The sequence below is a fragment of the Passer montanus genome, unplaced genomic scaffold (assembly GCF_014805655.1).
Source record: "Passer montanus isolate IOZ18808 unplaced genomic scaffold, ASM1480565v1 scaffold31, whole genome shotgun sequence".
NCBI classification, from domain to species: Eukaryota; Metazoa; Chordata; class Aves; order Passeriformes; family Passeridae; genus Passer; species Passer montanus.
In genome coordinates, this window is record NW_024367819.1 from 10,508,970 (window position 1) to 10,533,236 (window position 24,267).

Below are 24,267 nucleotides of genomic sequence, written 5' to 3' on the forward strand. Positions count from 1 at the left end.
AGATTTCAGCTTTCAGAAAGCAAAAATTCTTATCTTTTGCTGGAAAAAAGTCCAATAATATTCACCCAATTAAAAACTGCATTGTCCCTCTTCTTTTTAACAAGGAAGGAGTTTGTGGGGGGTGAAGTTTTACTTTCAGTTGAAAAATAAAGCTTTAGTGTACCTATCTCAACTTTACCTTTGCAAGAAAACTGCAGAGCTTAAGGCAGATAATTTTTTGTTACTTTAATTTCTACTACCAGATACGGTGGTTGGTCTTTTGGAGGGATGAAAACATTTGAACTGCAAGATAAAAAATTGAATAACACCAAATCTCAGCCTCTGGCTAAGGTAAGAGTTGCACGTGTGTGTGCACATCTGTATGTTTGTATTGATTACTTTTTCAGGCTTCAGACATCACAGGACTTAGCAAATAATAAATCATTACATGAAATTCTTGCACTTGAATAATTGGGAAAAAATCCTCTGTCTCTTGTCGTCTCACTCTGTTCATAATTCTTGAAGCAATCTCCTGTGTTTGAGAAACCTGTTTTAAATTAGTCAAATGATATACCTTTTTTTTTTTTTTTAGTCCCTGTGAACACATTTTCGAATCTAAGTTTAAAACTTGCTTTTAGGTAGTCAGCCAAATAATATTTTTTGTTTGTATTCTGCAAAAACCTGATGTCAGAATTGACCAAAGTGCATTGAACATCACAGTAATGGGTTTCTGTTGATGCTTTTTCATGCCTACAAGGGTTACTTTACCTTGCTTCATTTCTCTCACCACCCTCTCCCTAAGAGTAAAGACATCTTCCATGAGCAGCTCCTTCTGCATAACAAACATACTATTCTTTTTTCAAATGAACCTTTCTAAAATGTTCCAAGGGAAATAAAATCCTCTGCATTGGAAAGTGCTTGTTAGCCTCCAGGTCTCATCCCAAGTTTTCACAATATGGAGATACTGTACCTCTCATGGCCACGGCATACCAAAAGGCCTTAAGGAAAAGCCCTTTATTTCAGTTGTGCTTAGAATAATCCTTCTTTGATTTTTGGGATCCATTTAAATGTAGATGCATTACCGGTAGAGGAATAACAGTCTTGGAGAAGTATTGATGCATAGCAGTGAGAGGTTTCTGTTTTTGTATTTGGGCAAACAAGTTTTGTTTTAAGAGGAAGCTGTGAATTTTCCAGATTCTAGATTAGGATACAAAAGAAAGGTGCTTCTGCCTTTACATTTTTAAATGTAAATATAGATTTTATTTGCTCTTAGAAAAAAAAGCAAACAAGGAACAGCATAAATAAGCTCCATCCCAAAATCCATTTGAGACAAAGTGTTAGGCAAAAATACAGATTTTCTCCAGTTCAATGTAATTTCATGCTTAGTTTTGCAAAATCAATTCCTGTTTCTAATGCCTTTCGCATACAATTTGTTAGAAATCTCCCTATTTTATATACAAATCTGAGCATATACACATCTTCATTTTGGTCATTTGCAATCTCTCTTTTAGTTCCATATATTTTATAGGTTTGAACTCCAGTTCTGTCATTCCTTCATGAGAAACCTGAAAGTTTTCAGCAATATTTTTTTCTGACTTCCAATTTTTCCTGTGTATCTTTAATCATTTTAGGTTCTTGTTTTGACACGCTTGCGCTGTGGTCCTTTTTTTAGTGTGTTTGGTATAGAGCACCACCTGCCATCAGGACAGGGATAAATTATAGTCATACTCTTAGTAAGTAAGTTTCATATTTCAGACCCAAAGCAAATAGTGAAGTAAATTTATAAAGGGCACTGTGTTATCTAAAGCATCTCCTGGAAATGTCTTTCAAGGGATGCAATGTCAAGTTATTGCATTAACCTTTCAGTAACTAATGACCAGATTTTTACTTTGACCTTTCAGGACTGTTCATGAGACAGTGAATGTACCATTTACATAGTCTGGTATGAAATAAAATGAGAAATTTGCATTTAAAGAGAATTACTGTATGATTCACTTCATTTTAGAAAATTTCTGAATCTTTATGCATTCTTTTTCAGTACTTGAAAAGCCAGAATTTTTTCTCGTTCAAATTAAAAATCTTTATTTAGTAACTATTTTAATGCACTTAATCATACTGTGCTGTATATACCACGCACCTGGTATATGCATGCACATGAAGAATGTGTATATGTGCATACAAGAAAAAATATATCTATGACATGAAAAATATGGCTAACTAAAAACATTGATTATTGGCATTCATTGATGATTGGTGCTATGTAGCAAAAGCACAACTTCCTGATTTTTTGTATTTTCTTGACTGTATATTCTTTGGCTTCCTTTGGTAATATGCCCAAAATATTGTTCAATAATAGCGTCAGAGCTGCTGGTTTTTATAGCATAAGGAAATATAGGAAGAACATGTGATAATTTTAAATACTGCTGAAAGGCAAATTGTTCTGTTCACATGTCATTTGGGAGAGTATATTTTTCCGATCCCAAAGGTTGGGACTTGAGGCTTTACAGTACAGCAATTGTATAAGTGTCCATAGGAAAAAATTACATCTTTCTAGTTTAATATCAATCATGAATCTGGTCCAGCAATGCTGAGGGACTTCTCTGCTCCATCTCATCCTTTTTTCTTGATAGGCCATATGTTAGAGGAAATGTCAGTCTAGCTTTGTTCTGGAATATTAATGGCAAGTAAAAGATTATGTAATAATGTAAAATATGTCTTCACAGAACTTCAATCTGCTGTGGTGAGGGTTTGTGTTTTTCCTTGGGAAAGAATTTTCCTAAATATGGATAGAATATAAAGTAAAAATTAATCATATTGCTGTATATAGTTTTCTGTTCCTCATCTCTTTTCTGCCATCTGTAAATAATTACCTGTGTGGCACAAAAGAAATATGAAAGATGTTTCAGCTAGAGCTAGTACATTTCCTTTTTTTTATATTTTACTTTTGCTAATAATTTTGAATAAGAAACAAGTCTTTAGAAAAAAGGCCTTAAATGTACCTTCTGGTGAAGTAAGCAACCTTAAATGTCTATTTTTCCTGTTTATAATAAATTAAATATCCATTTGGTTATTTCCTCATGGTTTTATTCAGTTAAATAATGCAGCTTGGAGGATAATTCCAATTAACTTGTTGGATATTAAAATATATTGTTACACCCAATGCTCTGTTGTATTAATTTGAATACTAGTTACATTACTTTATTTTAAAAATGCTCTCTGAACATTTGTGACCTTTCCCCTGACTAAATTAAATGAGGATGTGTTGTCAGAATTTTGCTTTGTTGTTTTTTTTAATTGCATTTTTTCCCCAATACAAGACACAATTGCAGTGGAGTTTCATTATGTATGCATGTAAAACTTTCTATTTTGTGAAAAACTTTCGACAACCAATAGAATTAGAATTAGGTGTATGGGGCTGTGAAAAAGACAGTTTACCCTTGATCACTGGTTTCTGTCTTTTTGCCCTGATTGCTACAGGGGAAATCATGAGGTCCTGCAGTGCAAAGATTTTCAGTTTTCCTCGTGAATCTTAGATTTTCCTTCACTACCTTTTGTTAAAAACTCTTGTTGATTAATGAATGGGACATCTAGTTTGTGGAATAATTTCTGGGAACTAAACCGGAGAAGAACAAAGGAATTTCATGACTTTGCAAAGAGGGGAAGATGTTAGGGTTTGTTCTTTTTCCTTTTCTTTAAATGTGGGGACATACGGGTTTGAGACATTCGAGTACCATGTGCCACTACATTACATGGCACATGGAAGATATCCAGAGGATCAGGCACAGCCTTCATGGATTTGTGAAAGGCAGATCCTGCATGACCTGACCTTCTATGACAAAGTGACCTGCTTACCAGCTGAGGGAAAGGCTGTAGATGCTGTCTGTCCAGACTTCAGTACAGCATTTGACACTGTCTCCTACACCATGCTCCGTGTAAAACCGGCACCTTGTGGCTTTGATGGCTGACTCTTTGATGGCTAAAAACTTGTATGGCTGGACAAGAGAGTTGTGGTGCTACATCCTCTTGGTGGCTGATCACTAGCTGTGTTCCCCAGAGCTCTGTTTTGGGGCTGGTCCTAATTAACATCCTTGTTGATGATCTGGATGTGGATACCCTCAGTAAATATGCAGGTGATACTAAGATGTGTAGGGGTATTGATCTGCTTGTGAAGGTATGAACGCTTTTCAGAGAGACTTGGACAGACTCTGTCATTGGGCTGAGGACAACTGCACGAGGTTCTAGAAGGTGAAATGCTATGTCCAGAACTTGTGTCCTAGCAGCCCCATGCAGCTCTACAGGCTGGTGGTGGAGTGGCTTGAGAGTTATCAGCAGAAAAGGGACCTGAGGGTCCTGGTTAACCCCCAGATGAACATGTGCCAGTATGTGCCCAGGTAGTGACATCTTGTCCTGTATCAAGAACAGCATAGCCAGCAGGACCAGGACAGTGTTTTTCCCCTTGTATTCAGCATTGGTGAGGCTGTACCTCAAGTATTGTATCCAGTTCTGGGCACCTCACTTGAAAATATTGCACTTGAAAATATTGAGGTGCTGAAGCGTATCCAAACAAGGGCAGCAAGGCTTGTGAAGGGTCTTGAGAAAATGTCTTAAGAGAAATGGCTGAGGGAGATGGGTTTGTTTAGTCTTGAGAACAAGAATCTCAGGGGGGACCCCATTCCTCTCTACAACTCCCTGAAAGAAGGCCGTAGGGAATGGTGACTGGTCTCTTCTGCTGTGCCTGCAGAGAGAATGAGAGAAAATTGTCTTGAGCTGAAACAGGCAAGATTCAGATTAGATATTGGAAAATCTAAAAAATCATGGTTACAGGGGTCAGGAATTGGAATAGTTTCCCTAGGGAGTTGGTGGAGTCATCCCTGGAGGTGTTTAAGAAGTTTTTGGATCTGATGTTGGGTGATGTGGTTTAGTGGTCTAGGAGTTATAACAGTAGTGCTGGGTTAGTGGCTGGACTTGGTGATGTTAAAGGTCTCTTCCAACCTTGGTTTGATGATGCTGTTGAGATTTCAAGCAGTTGTGAATACCACATAAAGAGTAGAAAATGTGAAAGATAATGCAGATAAGCATAATGGCAGATCAAAGCTGCTATTTTTTTACAAAATGGCTAACAGAGCTTGTGGCAAAGAAGATTGAAGGGTGAGAGGAAGAGAAGAAATGACAGTGGACCTCAGAGTGGTTCTTGGTGGGAGGAAATAAAACAGACTCGGAGTATTGTTAATGTCACCTCACAAAAAAGTGAAGATTCAAACAAGTACGTACTCAGGATAATTAATCAGAAGAAAATTATTAAGACAGAGAAACAGAACTGAAGGTAAGGCAGGCTACACTGGGAAATATAGAGGAGAATGTGTCAGAAAAAACAGTCAGAGTCTGGAACTATGGTCCAAGTAAGGATTGTAGTTGTTAGTATGAGAAGAAAGAAAAAAAAAAAAGGCAGAATCATCTGCAAGTAAATGAGAGCAGCATCAAGATATGATAAGAGAATCTTTAGGGAAGTTTCTAATATGTAAGTGTATAGATGGCAATTCTAGAAACTATGAAATTAAGAGAGGAGTGTTAGGGCAATAAAGATGTATATTAAATCCTGTTCACTTTGCATTATGATTCAGAGTCCAGAGAGACAATGAGAATTGCCCTACCTGGGATGTACAAAATACAGAGTACAAACAGCTGATATCAAAGACAGAAAGGTTAGGAGTTTTTCAACTGTTTAAAAAAAGGGGGAGAAGAAAGGGTGCTATGATTTGAGAAATGGATAGTAATCAGGTGGTTTTAAATGTCACTGAGACTGAAAATCAACATCCATAATAATTTGACTTCCTTTTCATTATGGATAATATAGATTCAAAGGCACTATGATTAACAGTAATGGGTGTTAAGAATCAATTTCTAACTGCAGAGGAAACTCAAAGCTCAGTATATTTGGTTTTGGGGCATATCAAGCTCTCAGCAATGGTCTTAGCAAGTGGAAGTGTGGATTAAGAGTACTTTATCAAGTCAAAGTGAATCTGCATGATCTGAAGATAAAGTATATGTTACAACAGAATTGTTTCCTTGTGTTCCTCAGAGAGACTGGCTTGCCTTGTCTGCCTTAAAGTTTGTCTGCATCAATTTCCTCCATGTTTAACAAGCCACTGATGCTGGATTCTTAATCATAATGCAAAGTGAACAACTTTGTCTATGGAACAGCTTCATACCTTGTAAACAGTGCCTCCTTGATTCCTTCTTTCCCCCTCTTTCTAGAATATTCTGTTCCTAAATAGTTTATGCTTTGTGTCATATGTAGGTATTATTCAGAGGAATCTCTTTGGAATTTCAATGATTCTTCCAATTTAAGCAATAGTTTTACTCACCTTTTTGTATTTTTGATCAAACTGGCTGGTGTTATTTCCACATTATTATCCCTCTATTTGTTCAAACACATGTGTTTAAAGGAAAGGGTTCCATTAAATCAGAGAATCTCAATTTAGTAATAAAGGTATGTGTACATGTCTAACAATAAAACTGCTGCATGTTGTTGACTTATGCAAATCAACCAGTTCTGTTCTGCCTTGGTTGACTTTCTTCTATAAATAAAGGTCATAACAGAAGAATTAGATAGTCTTCATACAATTCTTAAAGGAATGTGAACTTTCAGATCAGCGTGCAGATTGAACCAATTTTTGATTGACATTTTTCATTCTTTCTTCCAGGTGTGGTATAACCAAAAAGGTTTCCATTCGCTGCCATCCTACTTAAATGAACTCAATAACTTCCTTCTGTGGCTGAATTTACCTTCTAATGTGGATTGGAGACAGTATGGTAATATTCTTTGTATTTATTCATATGTTTTGGAAAGTAGTTTTTAAATAAACTATAATAAGTATGAAAATTTTTTGGTTTACAGTAGGATTTCAGAGTTCCATTTCTCCAGAGGACTGAAAAGTGACGAACATTTTAATTACAAAGAAAGGTTGTTTTTTTTTTCTGGAGAATATAGTACACAGTAAGGTAAAATTTGAATTTAAAGCTCAACATATATGAGTTCCTTACAAAGACATTCCTGTGGAATAAGTAAGTGTAAATTGGTTTGGAATGTTAGTCCCTCTGAAACTGCTGCTTGGGCTTACTTAAATGGCATGACTAAGGCACAACAGACTATGGATTTATAACTCCTTTGGCACTTTGCTATATCTCCTTATATAAATATCCAGGGTAAATCCAGAATGGCCTGTAAATCCACAGAGCAGTGTGATGTTTCATAGCATCCTGTTACTCAAGGAACAGGAAAGGCTGCTGTATATTATAATTGTACAAAACAAAAGAGCAATTAATATCTGACATGTGAATTCTCTGATTCATATATCCTGAACTTTATAAAAATTTGTTAAAGTAAGAATTTTATGAATAGATATCTAAAAGGAATTGATATCTAAAAATACCTAGATGAATAGATATCTAAAGAAATGACTGCTGCCAAAGACTCAGCTGTTAACAAAGATGAACTTTAGGATGTGCAAATCCAGTTTGAAATCTGGGCTTGATTAACTTCACAAGTTCATGTTAACTTCTATTAATTCCAGTTCCTTTCATTCTTAAAAATTCTGTTAAATAGGAATTTGGTTTAGGGAAATTTAAAAAGAGCTTTTGACCAATTTTTAAGAGTTCTTGTAAAGTCAGGATGATTTTCTGTAATGGTAAAATGATTTTAAGTGTTTTTATAATGAAGAAAGACTAAATCAGTGAAAATGGGGAAGGAAACCAGAGAATCTAAAACCAGAGATTCATTAAGAAAACTTTCTGGCATGTCCAAGAAAAAAGAGTAATGGCTTGTTTTCAGGATGGCTGGGGTTTCATTTCTCTAAATGAATTATGAGAAAGGATCAAAAGTAATGTGTTTACACAAGAACTTTGAATGAAGTGAAATCAGATGTTTGAACAAGAATTTTTAATAGAAATCAATTTAAAATCAACTTTCCCTGCACTTCATGCGTCTGACTGATGCTAGCTTTTTTTTCTATACCATTAGATATCTCATTCTGGAATGTAAATGTTTGTGTACCCTTACTTTTGTATCTATCATGGAGAATCAGGGTTTACTGTCACTCAGAGAAAATGACAGCTATCCCAAAGATTTTGGGAATTATTTATTTTTTGATATTGCATGACACAGAAATGCAGCAAGCATAACAGTGCTTAAGAAATACTTCAAGTCTGGTACTGACATCTGTATGAGTATGGGTTCATTGTACAATCTTGTGGCAGAATCTGTTAGCTGCCTGCAGAAGTAGAGCTAAAGAACTAGAAAGTTATTTATTTGTTTATTTGTTTGTTTGTTTATGTATTGGAGAAGTACAATGAAGATGGACTGATCATGTTCTTGATGCATAATGCAGAGGGAACTGTGATAGAAATCTTGGGAAGATAGGTCAAGTTACCTACCTAGATGCCTGTGTATATATATATATTTGTTCATGTACTCATGGTTTTGTGTGTGTGCACACATATATATATATGTGTATTGTTTGTGGAAACCAATATATATGTATATTTTATTTCTACAAAACAGTTTTCCAGTGCTGTATGGGCCATTTGAACTCAGTTCACTTTGACTTTTAACTTTCTCTTATTTAAGGATACTGTTCTAACAGAGAAGAACTATTCATATGCTTTTGTTATTCAAATTGTTACATACAGTCCTGTAAGTCAGTAGCCAGAAGACCTCACACTGTGTTCTGACACTGAAATCTATTATTTTTGATTTTTTTTCCTTCTTCTAAACTCTGTTTATAGGCAAGGTCAGTTCTAGAATATTGCTGGAAATTGCTGTGAGGAAGTTTGTTAAGATGTTGCAGAGACATGGCTTTGTAGTTGTGCCTTGCATTAATGACATGTTATTTCACAGAACAACTTTTTTCTAACAGAACCAGCGCTTCTGTACTACTTTTAAGTGACATAAAAATAATTTGGTGCTTTAAAAGGGACTGTAAGAACAAACACTTTTCTTCCTTCACAAAAAAAAAGCTTTACAGAAAGAAGCTTACTACAATGGAATAGAGCATTGCCATGGGTGTAAACAATAGCAGCAACTATGATATTGAAACTACCTTGAGCGAGGCCAACAAGATCAACCACTTGTTTAAGTGCTCATACAAAGCTAAGAAACCCTTTCACTTTGCAGTGATATCCTATGTGTATTTCTTGAACATGAACCCAGTAGGAGTTCTCCCGAGATCTTTGGAGGAGGGAAGAGTCATTACAGACCACATGCTGAGTTCTACCTGCTTTGCCCAAGAGGACAGATCCGGTAATTTTCAGTGGAGATCAGTAGCACTAGTCCAAGTTTGTGAGAGGTTTTGATAAAAAGCATCTGAGCAGGAGGCTAATTGCTTTTGTCTAAAGTATTTTCTGCAGTCATGAGGATACATAGAATATAGACTTATGATTTAGAATGAAAGTTTAAAGGAAAAAAATTTACCCAAGAGTATAGAGGACATATGCTGCCTTGCACTGGTTTATATCTCTAGGGATTAATATCTGTTAAAAAAGCTTTGAAAAGAATTGATTATTACTTTTTGTTCTGTCAGTCCAAGTTACTGAGTCTTCAGCATGCAGCAGCAGGAAATTATATCTGTTCAGTGATTAAAAAATCAGTCCTTTTTGCTATTGTATAATCTGATCTTCAAATACTTTCTCTGCAAGTAGAGAGATTTCTCCTCATCCCTGTCTCTTAACAATTTGGGATTGTTGGTAAATTTCTCAGTGAGGATGAGACTTCTCAGAAGTCACAATGTTTGTTTCTTGCAATTTTCATGTAAATAGTGATGTGTCTGTTGAAGAAAATGTGTCTGCCGAGCTGGAGGTGCACGTAACTAGATGGAGCGACAGAAATTGGCCTGATCAGTTTATGTCAGTTTATTGTAGTAAATGGATCAGATGTCTCTTTTGAAACAGCAGTTCAGTAATACTTCTTGTATAAAAAAATATGTCAATTCCTCTGTCATGTGGATATCCACCCCTACCTTTATCATCAGGTAAGTCTGTGATCCCATTGTGGAAAAAGTCATCTGTCTCAACTGTGGAGGAAATCAAATGCAGTCTGTTTTCTAGAGGGTTATAAATTCAGTGGCAGGTGATGAAAATGAACATGTTAGTAAATGAATTTTTAAAAAGTTACTAAGACACTTCAACAACAAAAGTAAGATATGCAGGATTTTTGTCCAAGCCCTTCACCTCTGACTGGTATTCAAGCTTATATGAATGATGTTTTCTAATATTTTTTCTGAAATGCTGCACTCTTGCAACTAAGTAATGTAATTGTGTGCAGATAAAAATGCAATAATGAAGTAAGAAGAATACAAAACTAAAAGGCAATATTTTTTGCTTAAGCTTAAGATAGAAATTTTGATCAAGTAAAAATGTTATTTTTCACACCTAATTGTATAATCTTGAGTCAGAATGTGGTTATTATGCTGGAGTATAGGAGAAGGAGTATAATCTCATTCTTAGGGTAAGGCTATATAAAGAAAAAAGGAGTGGTTGTCATCTATAATTTTGTCTGCAAGTAGAGTGGTCAAAAAAAAGTTCTTACATCATTGCTCAAAGAACAAAAATGTCTCAATATAGAAGGGCCTTTTGCAATGCAGCTGCCCCATTTTAGGATCCATACTGAAGTCATTGATTTTTTAAAAAAGCTTTCATACTAGGATTCATTGTAGCTTTCATGTAGCATCCTCATTTATTTCAGATTCAGTTCTTCAAAAGACCAGAAGGGATCAAGGGAGTAATTTTCAGCTGAATTTTAGTGGAAAGTGGATGTATAGTTTCCTGAATGCTTTGCAAATTATAACTTTAAACCTTATTACAAAGGAAACTGTGAAATGTCCTTTGGGTGGAACCTTTTTACCCATGTCTAGTTAGTGGGGGGAAACTAAAATAGAAACCATTAATGATGGTGCTGCCTGTGAAATTATGCATACAATATAATTTTCAGTTAATAGTAATGTCTCACAATGTCTCATTTTACATAAATGGAAATATATATATGTATATATATGTGTATATATGTATATATATGTACTACCTCAATTTTTCTTATACATAATATTTTATTTGGTCTGAAATGAAATGTCTTGAATAAAGAAAGCTAGATTGGTCTTCTGTTCAAGTCTGCCACAATCATGGTATTTAGAATCAGTAGCACAGATCTAAACTGATCTATGTATGCATGATTCAACTTGACATTACAGACAGTTTACAAAGAAGTGACAAGAGACACATCCAAAATATGGTGCGGAACCAGAAAATATACCTAGGGACAACTCTGACTAATCTATGGTGATGACATACAAGCTTGAAGACCTTTAAGATTTTTTCATCTAGATTTCTCCAACTGATACTGAAAAAGTGTTGCTGCGTTCATATCACTTTCCTAATTTTTGCTGAAAAACCACAGATTTTGAAGTGTGTTTATGCAGAAAGTTGCACCCAGGTGGGATGGACTGGACTATGCATGTCTTCTGTTTATCATGTTCAGGATGGAAACATCCAACTCTCTAAAGTTATGCCAAATTGTGTGTGCCTTTATTTTCTGACAGAGAGTCAAGTGGTGTAGATGTGAGGTAAAAAGATCTAGAGCACTTTCTCTTGAAGGCACAGATTGAAGACTATTAGTAAGATGTTGGTATAGGTTGAAGGTGTCCTAAGCAGTGCAGCTCCTGAATGGCAACAGGGCAGGATGCAGAATGTTCACAGCAAGCCTGTCTAATGTGGATTAATTTTCCTTTCTCCTGTGAGCTTTCCTATCCCAAATGAAGAAGTATAGCATTTTATTGTACAAAATGTTACAATCCTTCTAATATTTTATGAAGAATTAATTTTATTACGTTAGTAATGGCTTTTTAACAAATTAGAATCTAAAATTTGTTTAATCAAAACAATGCAAGGAAAGGAGGAGGATAGTTCCACCTGGAAGAGAGAATATAAAAGGGAAATCATAGAGAAGCTGAAGGGATACAATGAATAGTATACTGCTTCTTCTACTATTAAGCATTTAGCATGGGGTTCCTAGTGTAGTTTTCAAAGTAAATAGATTCTCCTGCCTAGGCCCCAGCTGTGCTACTGCTGAAATGTATAGTTAAACTGTAAAGCTCTGACTACTTCCCACCTCTTTTTTCCATAGTAATGTGACTTGCAGGACTGATAAAAATGCACTTGCTCTCAGTTGTATTAAAAAACCCCAATGTTTTAATCAAGCAATACAAGAGATGACAACTGAGCCCTTTAAATTAATGAAAGACAAAAATGAGGAAAAAAAAAAAAGACACACCAAAAATGGAGTGAACTAAAGGCAAAACAACAGAGAAAAGAAAGAAACAGAAGCTTCATAGCTGAAAAAAAGCTGAGAAAATATATTCCTACTCCTGAATTGCTTTTGTGTGGTTTTGGAAAAGTTGGAATGCTTGTCTGTTACAATTTTTCACCTCTGCCCATTAAAAAGCTTAAGAGAGCACTGTAAAAAGAATGTGATCAACTGCATTCTGAAGACATAGACAAAGGATGTTTTAGGATAATAAAGAAAGTTTTTGTTGTGATTAAGTCAGGAGAATGTAATGGTAATCTGCAGATATGGAAGAAATAGTTTTTATACTGAGAAATTTATGAAAAGGAGCAGACAGAGTTAGTGCTGAGTCATATCATGTTTGGTGTTATTGCCTGGCTTGCTTTTCCCTTATGATTACTGATATGGTAAAATTTGCCCTGAGGGCTGTTCACACAAGGCTTGCAAGTACAGTCCTTAAAAAAATCCTTGCATGAACACCAGAAGCATCTGTTTAATTGGAGCTTTATAATTTAGAACTTCTTAGTTTATCTGTCATTTATAGTTTTTAAGTCCCCAAACATGGCAGAGAGTTTTCAACTTAATGAGTCTCATTATAGCAGCTTTGCATAGTAAAAAGGCATATAAAGGCAAGAAAGTATCAATAAATACATTTTACATCATTTTAACAACTGTAGTGGGACAGAGATATGTGTAAAAAAAGATGGTCTAGGTGGTTAGAAGAAATGTAGGAAGGGATAGATTATAGAAGTACATGGAAGAGTTTAAAAAAAAATATATATACTAGCAAATACCATATATTAATTCTGCTGGTTTTTGTGGTATTTGAAGATAATTTATAACATTTATTGAGTTCAATGGAACTTTATTCCTCTGTGAATTACAGGCCAGTTGGTTTGCTCTATCCAAAAATCATCTAATTTTTGACAATGGGATGAAGAAAATATTATACTAAAAAGGTAGCAAATTCAGAGATTGTCATGCCCCAGACTATATTGAAGAGACTTAATATACTGAATGAAAGGCAAGTATTACATTTAATGAAATGGTAGAATTTTGAAATCTAAACACAACTGAACTTAGTTTAGCACAGTCATACTTTTCTTACTTGTAATTCACAACTTTGTGAAATTTAATTTCAGTTGTGAGTGTAAACTAAAAGAAGATATAATCCTTTGTTTCATCTACACGATTTGAATAGAAATTGACTGTCAAAAATGTTTATTACTCCTAAGATGTGTGATTAGTTTTTGTGACTATTCCATAGAAGGAAGTTAATTCCGTGTAACTTTGACTTGTGATTGGTATTGTATGATACAATACTGCAAGGAGCATTGTACTATTTAATGTCATAGGTTTTTATTTTCCCCTGCAATTATCTCTTTTTCACAGTTTCCCTTTATTCTGTAAGTTAATAGAAAAGAAAGTTAAAGCAGTGCATGGAACCCAAGTCAACTGCTGTAGATTTCTGTTTAATACCAATGCAGCAACCTGAAAGTTCCCCCCGAGATCTTGCTGCCAGGCAAGGAAGGGAATTGTCCTGCTCTGCTCTGCACTGGAGTGGCCTCACCTTGAGAACTGTATACAGTTTTGGGTCCCACAATACAAAAAAACTGCCAAAATATTAAGCTATTAGAGAGCACCCAAATGAGGGCCACAAGGATAGTGAAGGGCTTGGAGGAGAAGTGTCATGAGGTCACTTGGTTTGCTCAGCCTGGAGAAGAGGAAATTGAAGAGAGACCTGATTGCAGTTTCCAGCATACTGACAAGGGGAAGTGGAAAGGCAGGTACTGATCCTGTCACGTTTGTGACCAGTGACAGGACTCGAGGAACTGCCTGAAGTTCACCCAGGAGATATCCTAAAGGAAAAGAAGGTGGATGGGTGCTGGAACATGCTCCCCAGGGAAGTGATCACAGCACCAGCCTGAGAGTTCAAGAAGTGTTTGGACAATGCTCTCAGGACCATGGTGTGACTCTTGGGGTGTCCTGTGTAGGGTCAGAAGTTGGATCTGATGATCCTGGTGTGTCCCATCCAACTCTGCATATTATTCTATGATTATTTCTTCTAATATGCCCACTTTAGTTCAAGCATTAGAAAAGCCTAGAAAAAATTTTCTGGAAACTAAACTAAACTTTTTTCTGTCATGCTACTTATTCTTTACATAAATGGAAATTCCATGGTTCCAGTGGGGAAAAAAAAGTTTTCTTTGATATGCCTGTTTTGCTTCAGAAAAAATAGCAGCAATTGTTTAAAAAATTAATGCTTTAAAAGAAAAACAAAGGAAAATTTATAACAGTCCCTGAAGGCACATGACATGAAAGACTTCTACAAATAGCAAGGTATCTACTAGTGATACATCAAAACATTATTGGCTTGAATCTTCTTTTGTTTTTCTAACTACCATTGGGCTTCAGTGTACTGCGTTTAGTTGTTATTTCAAAAATCTTTACCTTGTATAAGTTTTGTGTGTGAGTTAATCATCATCCTGTTTTTCAGCTTTTTACCATGCAGTGACTTAGTGATGTTTAGATGACTTTGGCTTGAAGATGAGGAATGAAAAATTAAAGGGGGAAAAAATTAAAGGCAAAATAAATTCCTCTTTAGTCAAATGGCACCTGTTACTAGAATGAAGACTTTTTTGTCTTTTTACAGCTGGGCTTTAACAAATTCAATTAAGTGGTGCCCCACAGAGTCAATCTAAGGCTATCAACAATTTATATATTTACCAAAGATACTAGAAAAATTATAATTGCTGTTAGGATTAAGTTTGTTTCTTTGTTTTAATTTGGAACAGCATAGCTTTATTTAGACACATCAAATAATGCTGATGTTGTGGTTTAACTTAAGGCCCACTCACACAACCATTTCCTCAGTCTCCCCCAGTGGCATGTGAAAGAGAACATTAGCAGTGATAAAACTCATGGGTTGAGATAAAGACAGTTTAATATGTAGAAAAAAAGCCACACACATAGGCAAAGCAAAGCAAGGATTCATTCACCCTTTCCTGTGGGCAGGAGGGTGTTCAGCCATTCCCAGGAGAGCAGGGCCCCATCATGGCTAAGACTGACTTAGGAAGGCAAATGTCATCACTCCAAACATCCCTCCCATTCCTCATTCTTCCCTCATGTTACAGGCTGAGCATGATGCCATAGAGTATGGAATGTCCCTTTGGTCAGTCAGGTCAGCTGTCCCACCGGGACCCTCCCAACTCCCCGTGCCCCCCCTACTCTCCTTACTGCTGGAGTAGGGGAGGAGCAGAAAATATCTCGGCTCCAAGTGCTGCTCAGCAATAGCAGCACAAACATCCCTGTGTTATCTCATTTTTTCCAGCACAAATCCAAAACCCCCATATCAGCTCCTGTGAAGAAGATGAATTCCATCCGGCATAGAACCAGTGCAGCTGGCACATCTGTCAGGCACACCTGGACAGATAAGTTGCCAACAGCATCAAGTCCAGTGGAACAGCAACTTTTGCAGTGACAATGTTTTGCACCTTCACCTTCCCACAATTTTTCTTTTGTTTTAAAAGAAATGAAGCAAAAGGACACAGTTTTTGTTCATAAACTACCTTCCAGTTCCAAAGTTAATTTTGCTATGTTGGTACATGTTGGTTGAACCAAGAACCAAAATAAGCCTACAGATTCATTGCCTGCCTAAGATTTTTCTTGGTCTCCCAAACTAAGCACGTTTTTAATGTAGAACTCCACAGTTTAAACCAAAGGTGTGATTTTTTTTTTTCTTTTGTGAATTTAACTAAACAGTTTTTCTCCACAAAACATCAGTAATCTAAAAATTGCTGAAAGATCTACTATAAAATCTAAACCAAGTGTATAAATTGCAGTAACAATCTACCTTACCCCAGAAGATTAGGTATATGAACAAATTCTACTTTAGGTTTTGCATTTAGTCTCTTCTGAGATGTAGGTTCTGTAGTGATATACTGCATTGTTGAATCAATTTTTGAACATCAGAACACAGAAAAGCAACTACTACTTGTGTTTAGTTTCATTAGTTTTTAGTGGTTCCAGACTCTGGAAATCACTTAATGGGAGACAATGTTTGGTTTTGCAGACTGGTATTTGACCTCTTTCTGTTGATTACCAAGTATTTAGCCTTTTTATTCATACATATAACAAGTGTTAACCATGTACTCCAGAACTTGAAGTCCTTAATAAGATTTAATATGTCACGATTTATTTTTCTTTTCACAGGGATAACACTCTACAGCCAACCATATGGAGGAGCCTTGTTGGACGAGGACAAAATGTGAGCAAATTCTTAAAATGTTTCACTGCAGCAATCAGCAGGCAATTGAAACTATCAATTAAATAAGGATATATATTTCCTGGAGTAGATGCTGTGAATTGGTAGACACAATTCAGTTCTACTGAGTGAAGCATTTTTTTAGTGTGGTCTGTCTGTAAAGTCCACTGTTTATACCAAAAATAGTTGCAGTATTTTGTAAAGAAAAATACTGAATTTATGCTGATTGTGTCATAACAGTTTTAAACAGGGTAACTGTTTCAAATGATTTCGAGGGTTTAAATTTCAGTTTTCTGTAAAGGTGAAATATTTGCATAAACTTCACTTTACAACTCAGACACATGCTGTGCTTTGTAACTCACATCTAGTTTTGTAACTTAACACATCTTACTCCTGTTCTTTAATTAGATGTTGACAGTGAAGAGACATTGTGTCCCTGCTCATTGCAGGGTGTTGGAACTAGACTGTTTTTAAGGTCCCTTCCAACCCAAACCATTCTGTGATTCTGGGGTGATTGCAATCAGAATAAAGGTCCTAATGTCTAGTGTTTTGGTGAGGGGCTGGCCTGCATTTAAGGGGTTTTTCCCCTTTGTGTTTTCATTGCACTATTTTACTTTTTACCCTAGAATGGAGAATGTTCGTCAGTGTGGGGTAGCACTGTGTATCATGCTGGGATTCTCCATCCTTACTGCATCCATTGGAACTACCATAGTGAAGGACAGAGTATCTGGGACAAAACGCTTGCAACACATCACAGGCCTGGGTTACAAAACTTACTGGCTTGCTAACTTCTGCTATGATATGGTATGTATTATGTGAGGCAGCATGTGCTCAGGTGGACATTTAAAGCTAGTTTCTTATAAATGAGTAAACGGAAATATGGTCACACGATAATGAATAAAATTTGAATTGCGCAGTGACAGCTCTTGGCTGACATGCTAACAAACATTAAGTCACCATTCCTATTTTAATGCAGGGTGGGGATTGTGTTCTTGCTTCCCAAAGTTGCATTGTAAATTATTTGCTATCTTTAGCTATATACACTATTTTACACAAAAAAGAAAGTAGTCTAATCAGCCTAGACAGAAAGAATCTTCTACACAGCAGCTCACACCAGGAATTTCTATGCTTTGAATTTTGCCATGCACTGGCAAAACCTTAGAAATTAGTGGAGAAAACTGAAAATACTAGTCAGCTGCTTTAAGGGATAATTATGTTATGTGTTTTTGTGGATAATATGAGAGATACTTATGATTGGTACCTTTTATTTGTGTCAAAACCTGGAAGAGGCAGCTCAAGCAAGTGGTGGAGTCACCATCACTGGAGGTATTTAAATGCCATATAGATATGGCACTGAGTGACATGGTTTAGTGGTGGACTTGGCGGTACTGGATTAATGGGTGGACCTGATGTTCTTAAGGTCCTTTCCAACATTTAGGTTGGATTCTATGACACCCTGGTCAGGAACAGAAATTTTGGAACACTCTGTTTTCATTTAGACCATTCTAATTCTGAAACATTAGATCTTCACCCATCCATGCTTGAAATCAGAATTTTCACACTTGAGCAATCTTGAGGTAAGAGCACATTTTTCCAAATGTTATTTACTTGGCCAGTCAATCTTGGCATTTCTTTTTGCTGCTGCTTCAGATAAGAAGGCTTGGTTAAAAACAGTCCTTCATCATTCGGTTTCTCCTTGTGAGCAAAGTCAACTCCTCATTATTTTCTGCCAATCTCTCAAAATGTTCTCACAAATTCAACACAGTACTACATGATCAATCATGATGTGGGAAAGAATAGACACTGCTTTAAATGCTAATTGTGCTACAGATCATTTAGGGACACTGAACACATGAATATATGAACTGTCAAATTTTAAATCCCTCTACATATTTTAAATATTACAGGCTGTGTCCTGCATTACTGGTAGCAGAATCTTTACTAGGCCTGCAGAAGTGTTTGATTTATGAAATTGCTCTCATGAGAATCAGGCTGTTCTTACTGTATTTATAGGTATGAATGATATTCATTATTATGTTCCACAAATGGAAAAAATGTAAGTGCTTGGAAAATTTAAAGAGAAATAAAGACATTTTGTTCAGATTAAGCTTGTGTCCCTAAAGGGGAAAAATTAAATCTGTTTTGTTGTACATGCACAACTTCTGTAATATACCATGATTTCAGGGTAAGATTTCCAATACAATTTGATTTTTTAAGTTATTGATTTATTTCTAGACAGAAGCCCCAGGTCTGTTGAAAAATACTGGGACTCAAATGCATTGTGACTTCTCTAAAATATTTTTAAACAGCTTCAAGATAACTGAAACATATATTTATGGGTGGTATGTTATGATACTTGTATATGGCAAAGAAAAGGTACACTGTGAATGAGAACATTGCATCCATCCACATTTTACTCCATTGCCCTTCTCTTAAAAAAAAAAAGTATGTTTTCCCAGTAGCAAAGATGTGATGGCCTCTGGTTTAACTTGGAACAGGTTTTCACTGTGCTTCAGTATGAAAGTCTAATTTTGACGGTATGTTGTTCTTCTACACTGAATATTTAGCTCAACATTGATTTGTTGCCTCTATTGCAGTTGTATCTCAGAATCTCAGTTCTGTTAGGTTACAGCTATAAAGCTAAATATGACATAAACAGAAATGGAGGCAGTCAGCACCTAGTGAGCTCAGGTTCAGTGCACAGAGCAGGCAGACACTGAAAATGGAGCTGAGCAAAGGTCTTCACATCCTGACGTGGCTATTTACAAGCAGAACGCCTCTCTCTTGAATACTTGGATATGAATCTCCTGTACCAATCCCACCTTGCTGCCCTCAAGTATTGCTTGCCAGTATGTCAAGAGACTAAAGAGAGAAATTGCTTTCCCTGTTGCCTAATGACTGTAATGCTTTTACATGTTTTTAACATTCCCAATAAAAGATGTAATTTGCTTCATCAGCACACATGGTCCTTCATTAAAATCTTTTTAAAAATTACATCATTATTATTCTCCCACATGAATGCAGCTCCAATCAGTGAAACTGCTGTTTCTAAAACCAAGCCTCTGTATTCACAGTGTAATTTGATATTTTGGAGCAATGGCCCCACATGGACTCATTATCTGGAAGAGTTGGCTTGTTAAATGGATGTATTGGAAAGGTCAATAAAAATAGGATTAAGGGGGATATTCTGTAGTCAGGTTTTATCTTGTCAGTTTGTTTCGTGTGTAAGGGGCAGTTTCACAGCAAGTGCAGACTATCAAATCTCCAAGCTCTTCTGCCTATTTCCTGCTAACTTGTAGTATAATTGTATTGAGAGTATGGAGAAGTTAATTTGTAAAACCCTTCTATACAATTTACATAAGACCAGTAAGAGATGCTCACCTGCTCAATTTTTTTCCCTTTTGTTTCTAGCTGCTTTACATGGTTCCAGTCACCCTTTGTGTTGGTGTTATTAGTGCCTTCCAGCTATCAGCCTTCACTTTCCGAAAGAACTTGGCAGCCACTGTTCTCCTGCTGATACTCTTTGGGTATGTGATTGGAAATGCTACTATGGAATTACAGCTTCCAAGAAACAAACATAAATCTTTAGATGTACTTTGCACCTGCTGCTGGATGCATGGTTTTCTGTCTTTGTAACCAATTATGATTCAGCAAAGCATAGTGAGAAAACAGGCTGAAACGTGAGTTTGAAAATTAAACACAAAAAGTGGAGGGAGATTTACTCACACATTAAAATAAAAGGAGTGCAAACATCTTAGAAGATACTCAGCCTGTATAACAGTAGTTTACTGTTAGAAATTGATTGTTATCTTTCAGAAAATGAGGGAATATTAACATAGGTGCAGAATATCATCAAGAAGTTAAGAAGCAGCTTTAATTACAGCTTTAACCATTTTCTGTAGTTCAGCATAGGAGTTTATATTTCCAATGAGAAGTCTGTCCATTGAAGTGGTGTGGATGGAAATTTGTCTCACAATAGTACTGTGAGAGGGAAAGTTCTACCATGTTCTCTTGCTTAGCTTCACATGAAAAACAACAGCAACAAACAAACTAACCCAAAAAAGCCCACGAAGCAAAACCAACAAAAAACCAACCAAACAAAAAAACCCCAGCCAACCAAACAAAAAACTTCCAAGCAACAAAAGAAAAAAACCAACCCAACCAAAAAGCAATCCTGTAATAGAAGGTTTAAATAACTGGTGCAATAAAGGATCTCTATAAAAGTAAGTCTGTTCAGCCCTGGGATCAATTATATTAATAGTGTTTTCTGTCATGTCCCTTGAGGGGCAGAATTGAAGTTGTTTTGCTGTACATGTACAGCTTTTGTAATACACCATGATTTCAGGGTAAGATTTGTGATAGAATTTAATTTTGAAGTTATTTATTTATATAAAGACAGAAGCCCCAGGTCTGTTGAAACATACTGGGACTCAATTCATAGTGGGAGTCATAACTCTTCCCATGTGCTGTCTAAGGTGATGTTAGAAATGCTGAAGATGAATTGTTAAAGGAAAAGGCTTCTGAGAATTTTATTACTTATTTCAAGCAACTAATTGTTGCTACCCTTGTAGGGGAGAGTGCATATCTTACAAGACAGATATTTAAATAATGAAATATAGGTACTTAATGAGAGAATGGTAGGCAAAGAAAGAAGAAAGGACCTTCTACAAGATCAGAACATGTTCTATTCCAGGAAGAGTTTCAGATAAGCCTTCAAAAAACTCCCCAATTTACTATATTGCTCCTTGAAAACTGTTTTCAAGGTTTTGTGCCTCCAGCAACTCATTTTTTAGAACCTGTTTAGGTATCCTCAAATTTGGATTTTTTCTTGGAAATTCTTGCCTGTTTATTCAGAACCATACTTCATAATTGTCTTTCATCAAATGCTTTTTGCAAGCCAAAACAAGCCAAGTCTTCTCTTGTAAAACCTTCCAAACTCCTTGCATAATTCTATTTATAATTTTTCCTTATAATTCCAGTTTGAACTCCTATTTCCTGGATGTGAATAGCCAAACTAGTATGAAATATTCTAGAGGTCATGATGCTAGGATTTTGTAAATAACTTGTATGAACTATCCAAAGTTTGTAATTTCCTCCTCTCTGTATCTTTCTTGTGTACCACCCTCACTTCCTTTCTTCTGCACTTCCATCAAGTGATTCCTTCAAGTTAAGGGCACAAATTCTAACCAATCTTAGTGCAAAGATTTCACATTGTGAAATCTCACACCTTTTTTATTATCTTTACAACCACTGAATCTTTCTTGTGATCCAGTTGCTGTCATATTAGCGAGGCATAAGCTTCTATAGAAACCCTAGCCCAGCAGCACTTGAAGCACACAGTACAGACCTGTATGTCTACTGAAGTCAGGACAGGGTTTTTCTAGTGTGCTATGGGCTTTGGCCCTGCCCACAGTGAACTGTCAAGTGCCAGTTATGCTGGCATTGTTTTAATCAAAATGTTGAGTTAAACTTGGAATATCTCAGAAAAAAAGTAATTGAATGAAAATGGATCTTATTTTGTTGACTGCAGATGTAGCTTAATCAGCTCAATATAATCCCTCCTGCAGTGTTCAGCTTTGGCTGACATAACAGATGTTGCAGTGATTTTTAACAAGGAAATCTGTGTATTCAATGTGCATTAACATATATTAAAGATCCAGTAGCTGTCTGTAAGTTTAACATGTCTCAAGGACATTGATAAACTTCACAGTTTCCACTCATCCTAATCTACACTTTTTCAGACTAACTACACCATAAATATGATGAAGCCTATTGTGGACATTTTATTCTTACCCAGTACTGTGCATATGATCCTCACTCATCTGCATGCCATCATCATCTGCATTTTTTTCCCTTTAAAAATGTTTTTTTCTCTTCAGGGTACATTGTGAGGATTTTCTGATCTAGAACAAATATAAAAATAGCCCAGTTATACAAAAAAATTAAAGAGAAGAGGGTGTGGTTGAAAGTTGAAGTTTCTTAGTGTGCTACTTTAAAAGTGATTTCCTTTAAAAATAAGACTAAACTACATATTTTTCTCTTTTAGGTGATTGCAGAGCTGTTTTCTAGTCCAAATGCTTAAGCAGTCCAAAATGTTCTGTCTTTTATACTTAGAAAATACTAAACTGCAACTGCAGCTGAAGGAAGAGAAAAAGGCTAGAAATGTAGGTGTAACTGGCCACAACCTTAAAGACTACATTTGAGCATCATATAACTTTAAGGATTCTGAAAGTCTTACTCATTTCTAAGCAAAAAAATTAAAAAAAAAAAATCGAATTTTGCTTTCATTTACAGTGGAGCAACAGCCCTGTAAATCATGTGTCTTTCCTGAGCTGTTTCCAAGGATGGACTTGTATTTATGATATTGTTATTCTGAGAGCAGTGATTTTGGTATGTGCATCAAGGGAAGAAAAGACTACGTGATTAACACTGGCAAAAGGATGCTGAAAAGTATAATGGGATCTTGAATAATTACAATTTCATTTGAGACCCAAACATTGAGTCATTTAACCTTTATCTTTCTGTAAACTGAAGATAACGTTATTATTATTTCCCAGCAGAGTTTGCAAGTTTGGTTTTTAAGGTAAAGGATTTTGGCATTCTCCAATACAAAAGATTCATCTATAAAGTACAGAATACTGAATTCAAAAGGGAATGACTTAGTTTAGTATTCTGAAGTCATTTAGTAAAATGACTTTTATGACTTAGTTTAGTAATCTAAACTACACTTTAAGGCAATGAAGAAGTGAATTCACAGATTTTTGGCTAGTAGCTCTTGCATTGAGCTTACTATTAAACCATTATACTTATTGATATTATACAGGAAGCGTTTATATATACACTGCATATATACTTATTGTTGTACAGTAGTGTATGCTGATACATATGCTCCTGCAGTCTATATACTGCTTGTTTGATAGAAATATCTTTCACTATGTTGAATGGAAAATAAATTTTCTTTACATGGCATGCATGCTCTGATTGCCTGGGCCTTGTTTTAATCTTTATAAATGTCTCCTTATAAATAAAAAGCATTGTGTTCTCCATTCTGGATAGATATCATTTGATTTGTCATAACGGAGGTGCTTTCCTCCTTCCTTTAAAGATTTTCATTGAAGATGATGTAGCCATGGGCAAGCTGTTTTGTCCTCATAGTGTTATGCACTCATTTTTTACAGCTATTGGTCTACTGACAACCTGGTTGAGGTAATAACATGGTCTGTAGGATTTTTCAATTCTCACATATCACTAGCACAAATACTCGTTCCAGTTCAAAAATGATTGTTTTTACTACTTCTTCTTCTCTTTCTTTGCTCACAATCTCCTCCTCCTTCTTCTTTTTTTTTTCTTCTTTATGTGAAAGCCTCTCAGAAAAGATAACTGCTCAGCATCCACAATTTAAGCTTTAAATATTTGGTTTTAATTCTATATGTGTAAGAGGCTTGATAAGTTGCATGGATTTGCAATCATTCAGAAGTCAGGATTGTGGTCTGTCTGGAACAGTTAAAGTAATACCTGCAGCTCAAATAAGCAAAAATGGCTCATGTCTCCATATAACATGGCAGTAAATATGTGTACATCTATGAAAGTATAAGCCAATTTTTTAAAGAATATGTATCCCAAATTTCTCCCTTTTTAAAATCACTTGTTCTAAAGAGTTATTTGCCTGTCTTAAAAATAACTAACAATAATT

General features: G+C 35.8%; 1 protein-coding gene across 1 annotated transcript in view; it reads left to right on the forward strand.

The window, feature by feature from the left end:
- The window catches only part of ABCA13 (ATP binding cassette subfamily A member 13), a 169,587-nt gene that overhangs the window by 103,401 nt on the left and 41,919 nt on the right, over window positions 1-24,267 (forward strand). The window contains 5 exon segments of the mRNA XM_039714776.1: window positions 243-330; window positions 6,684-6,792; window positions 16,523-16,577; window positions 17,201-17,378; window positions 19,986-20,101. Of these exon segments, the coding sequence (XP_039570710.1) occupies window positions 243-330; window positions 6,684-6,792; window positions 16,523-16,577; window positions 17,201-17,378; window positions 19,986-20,101 (546 nt within the window).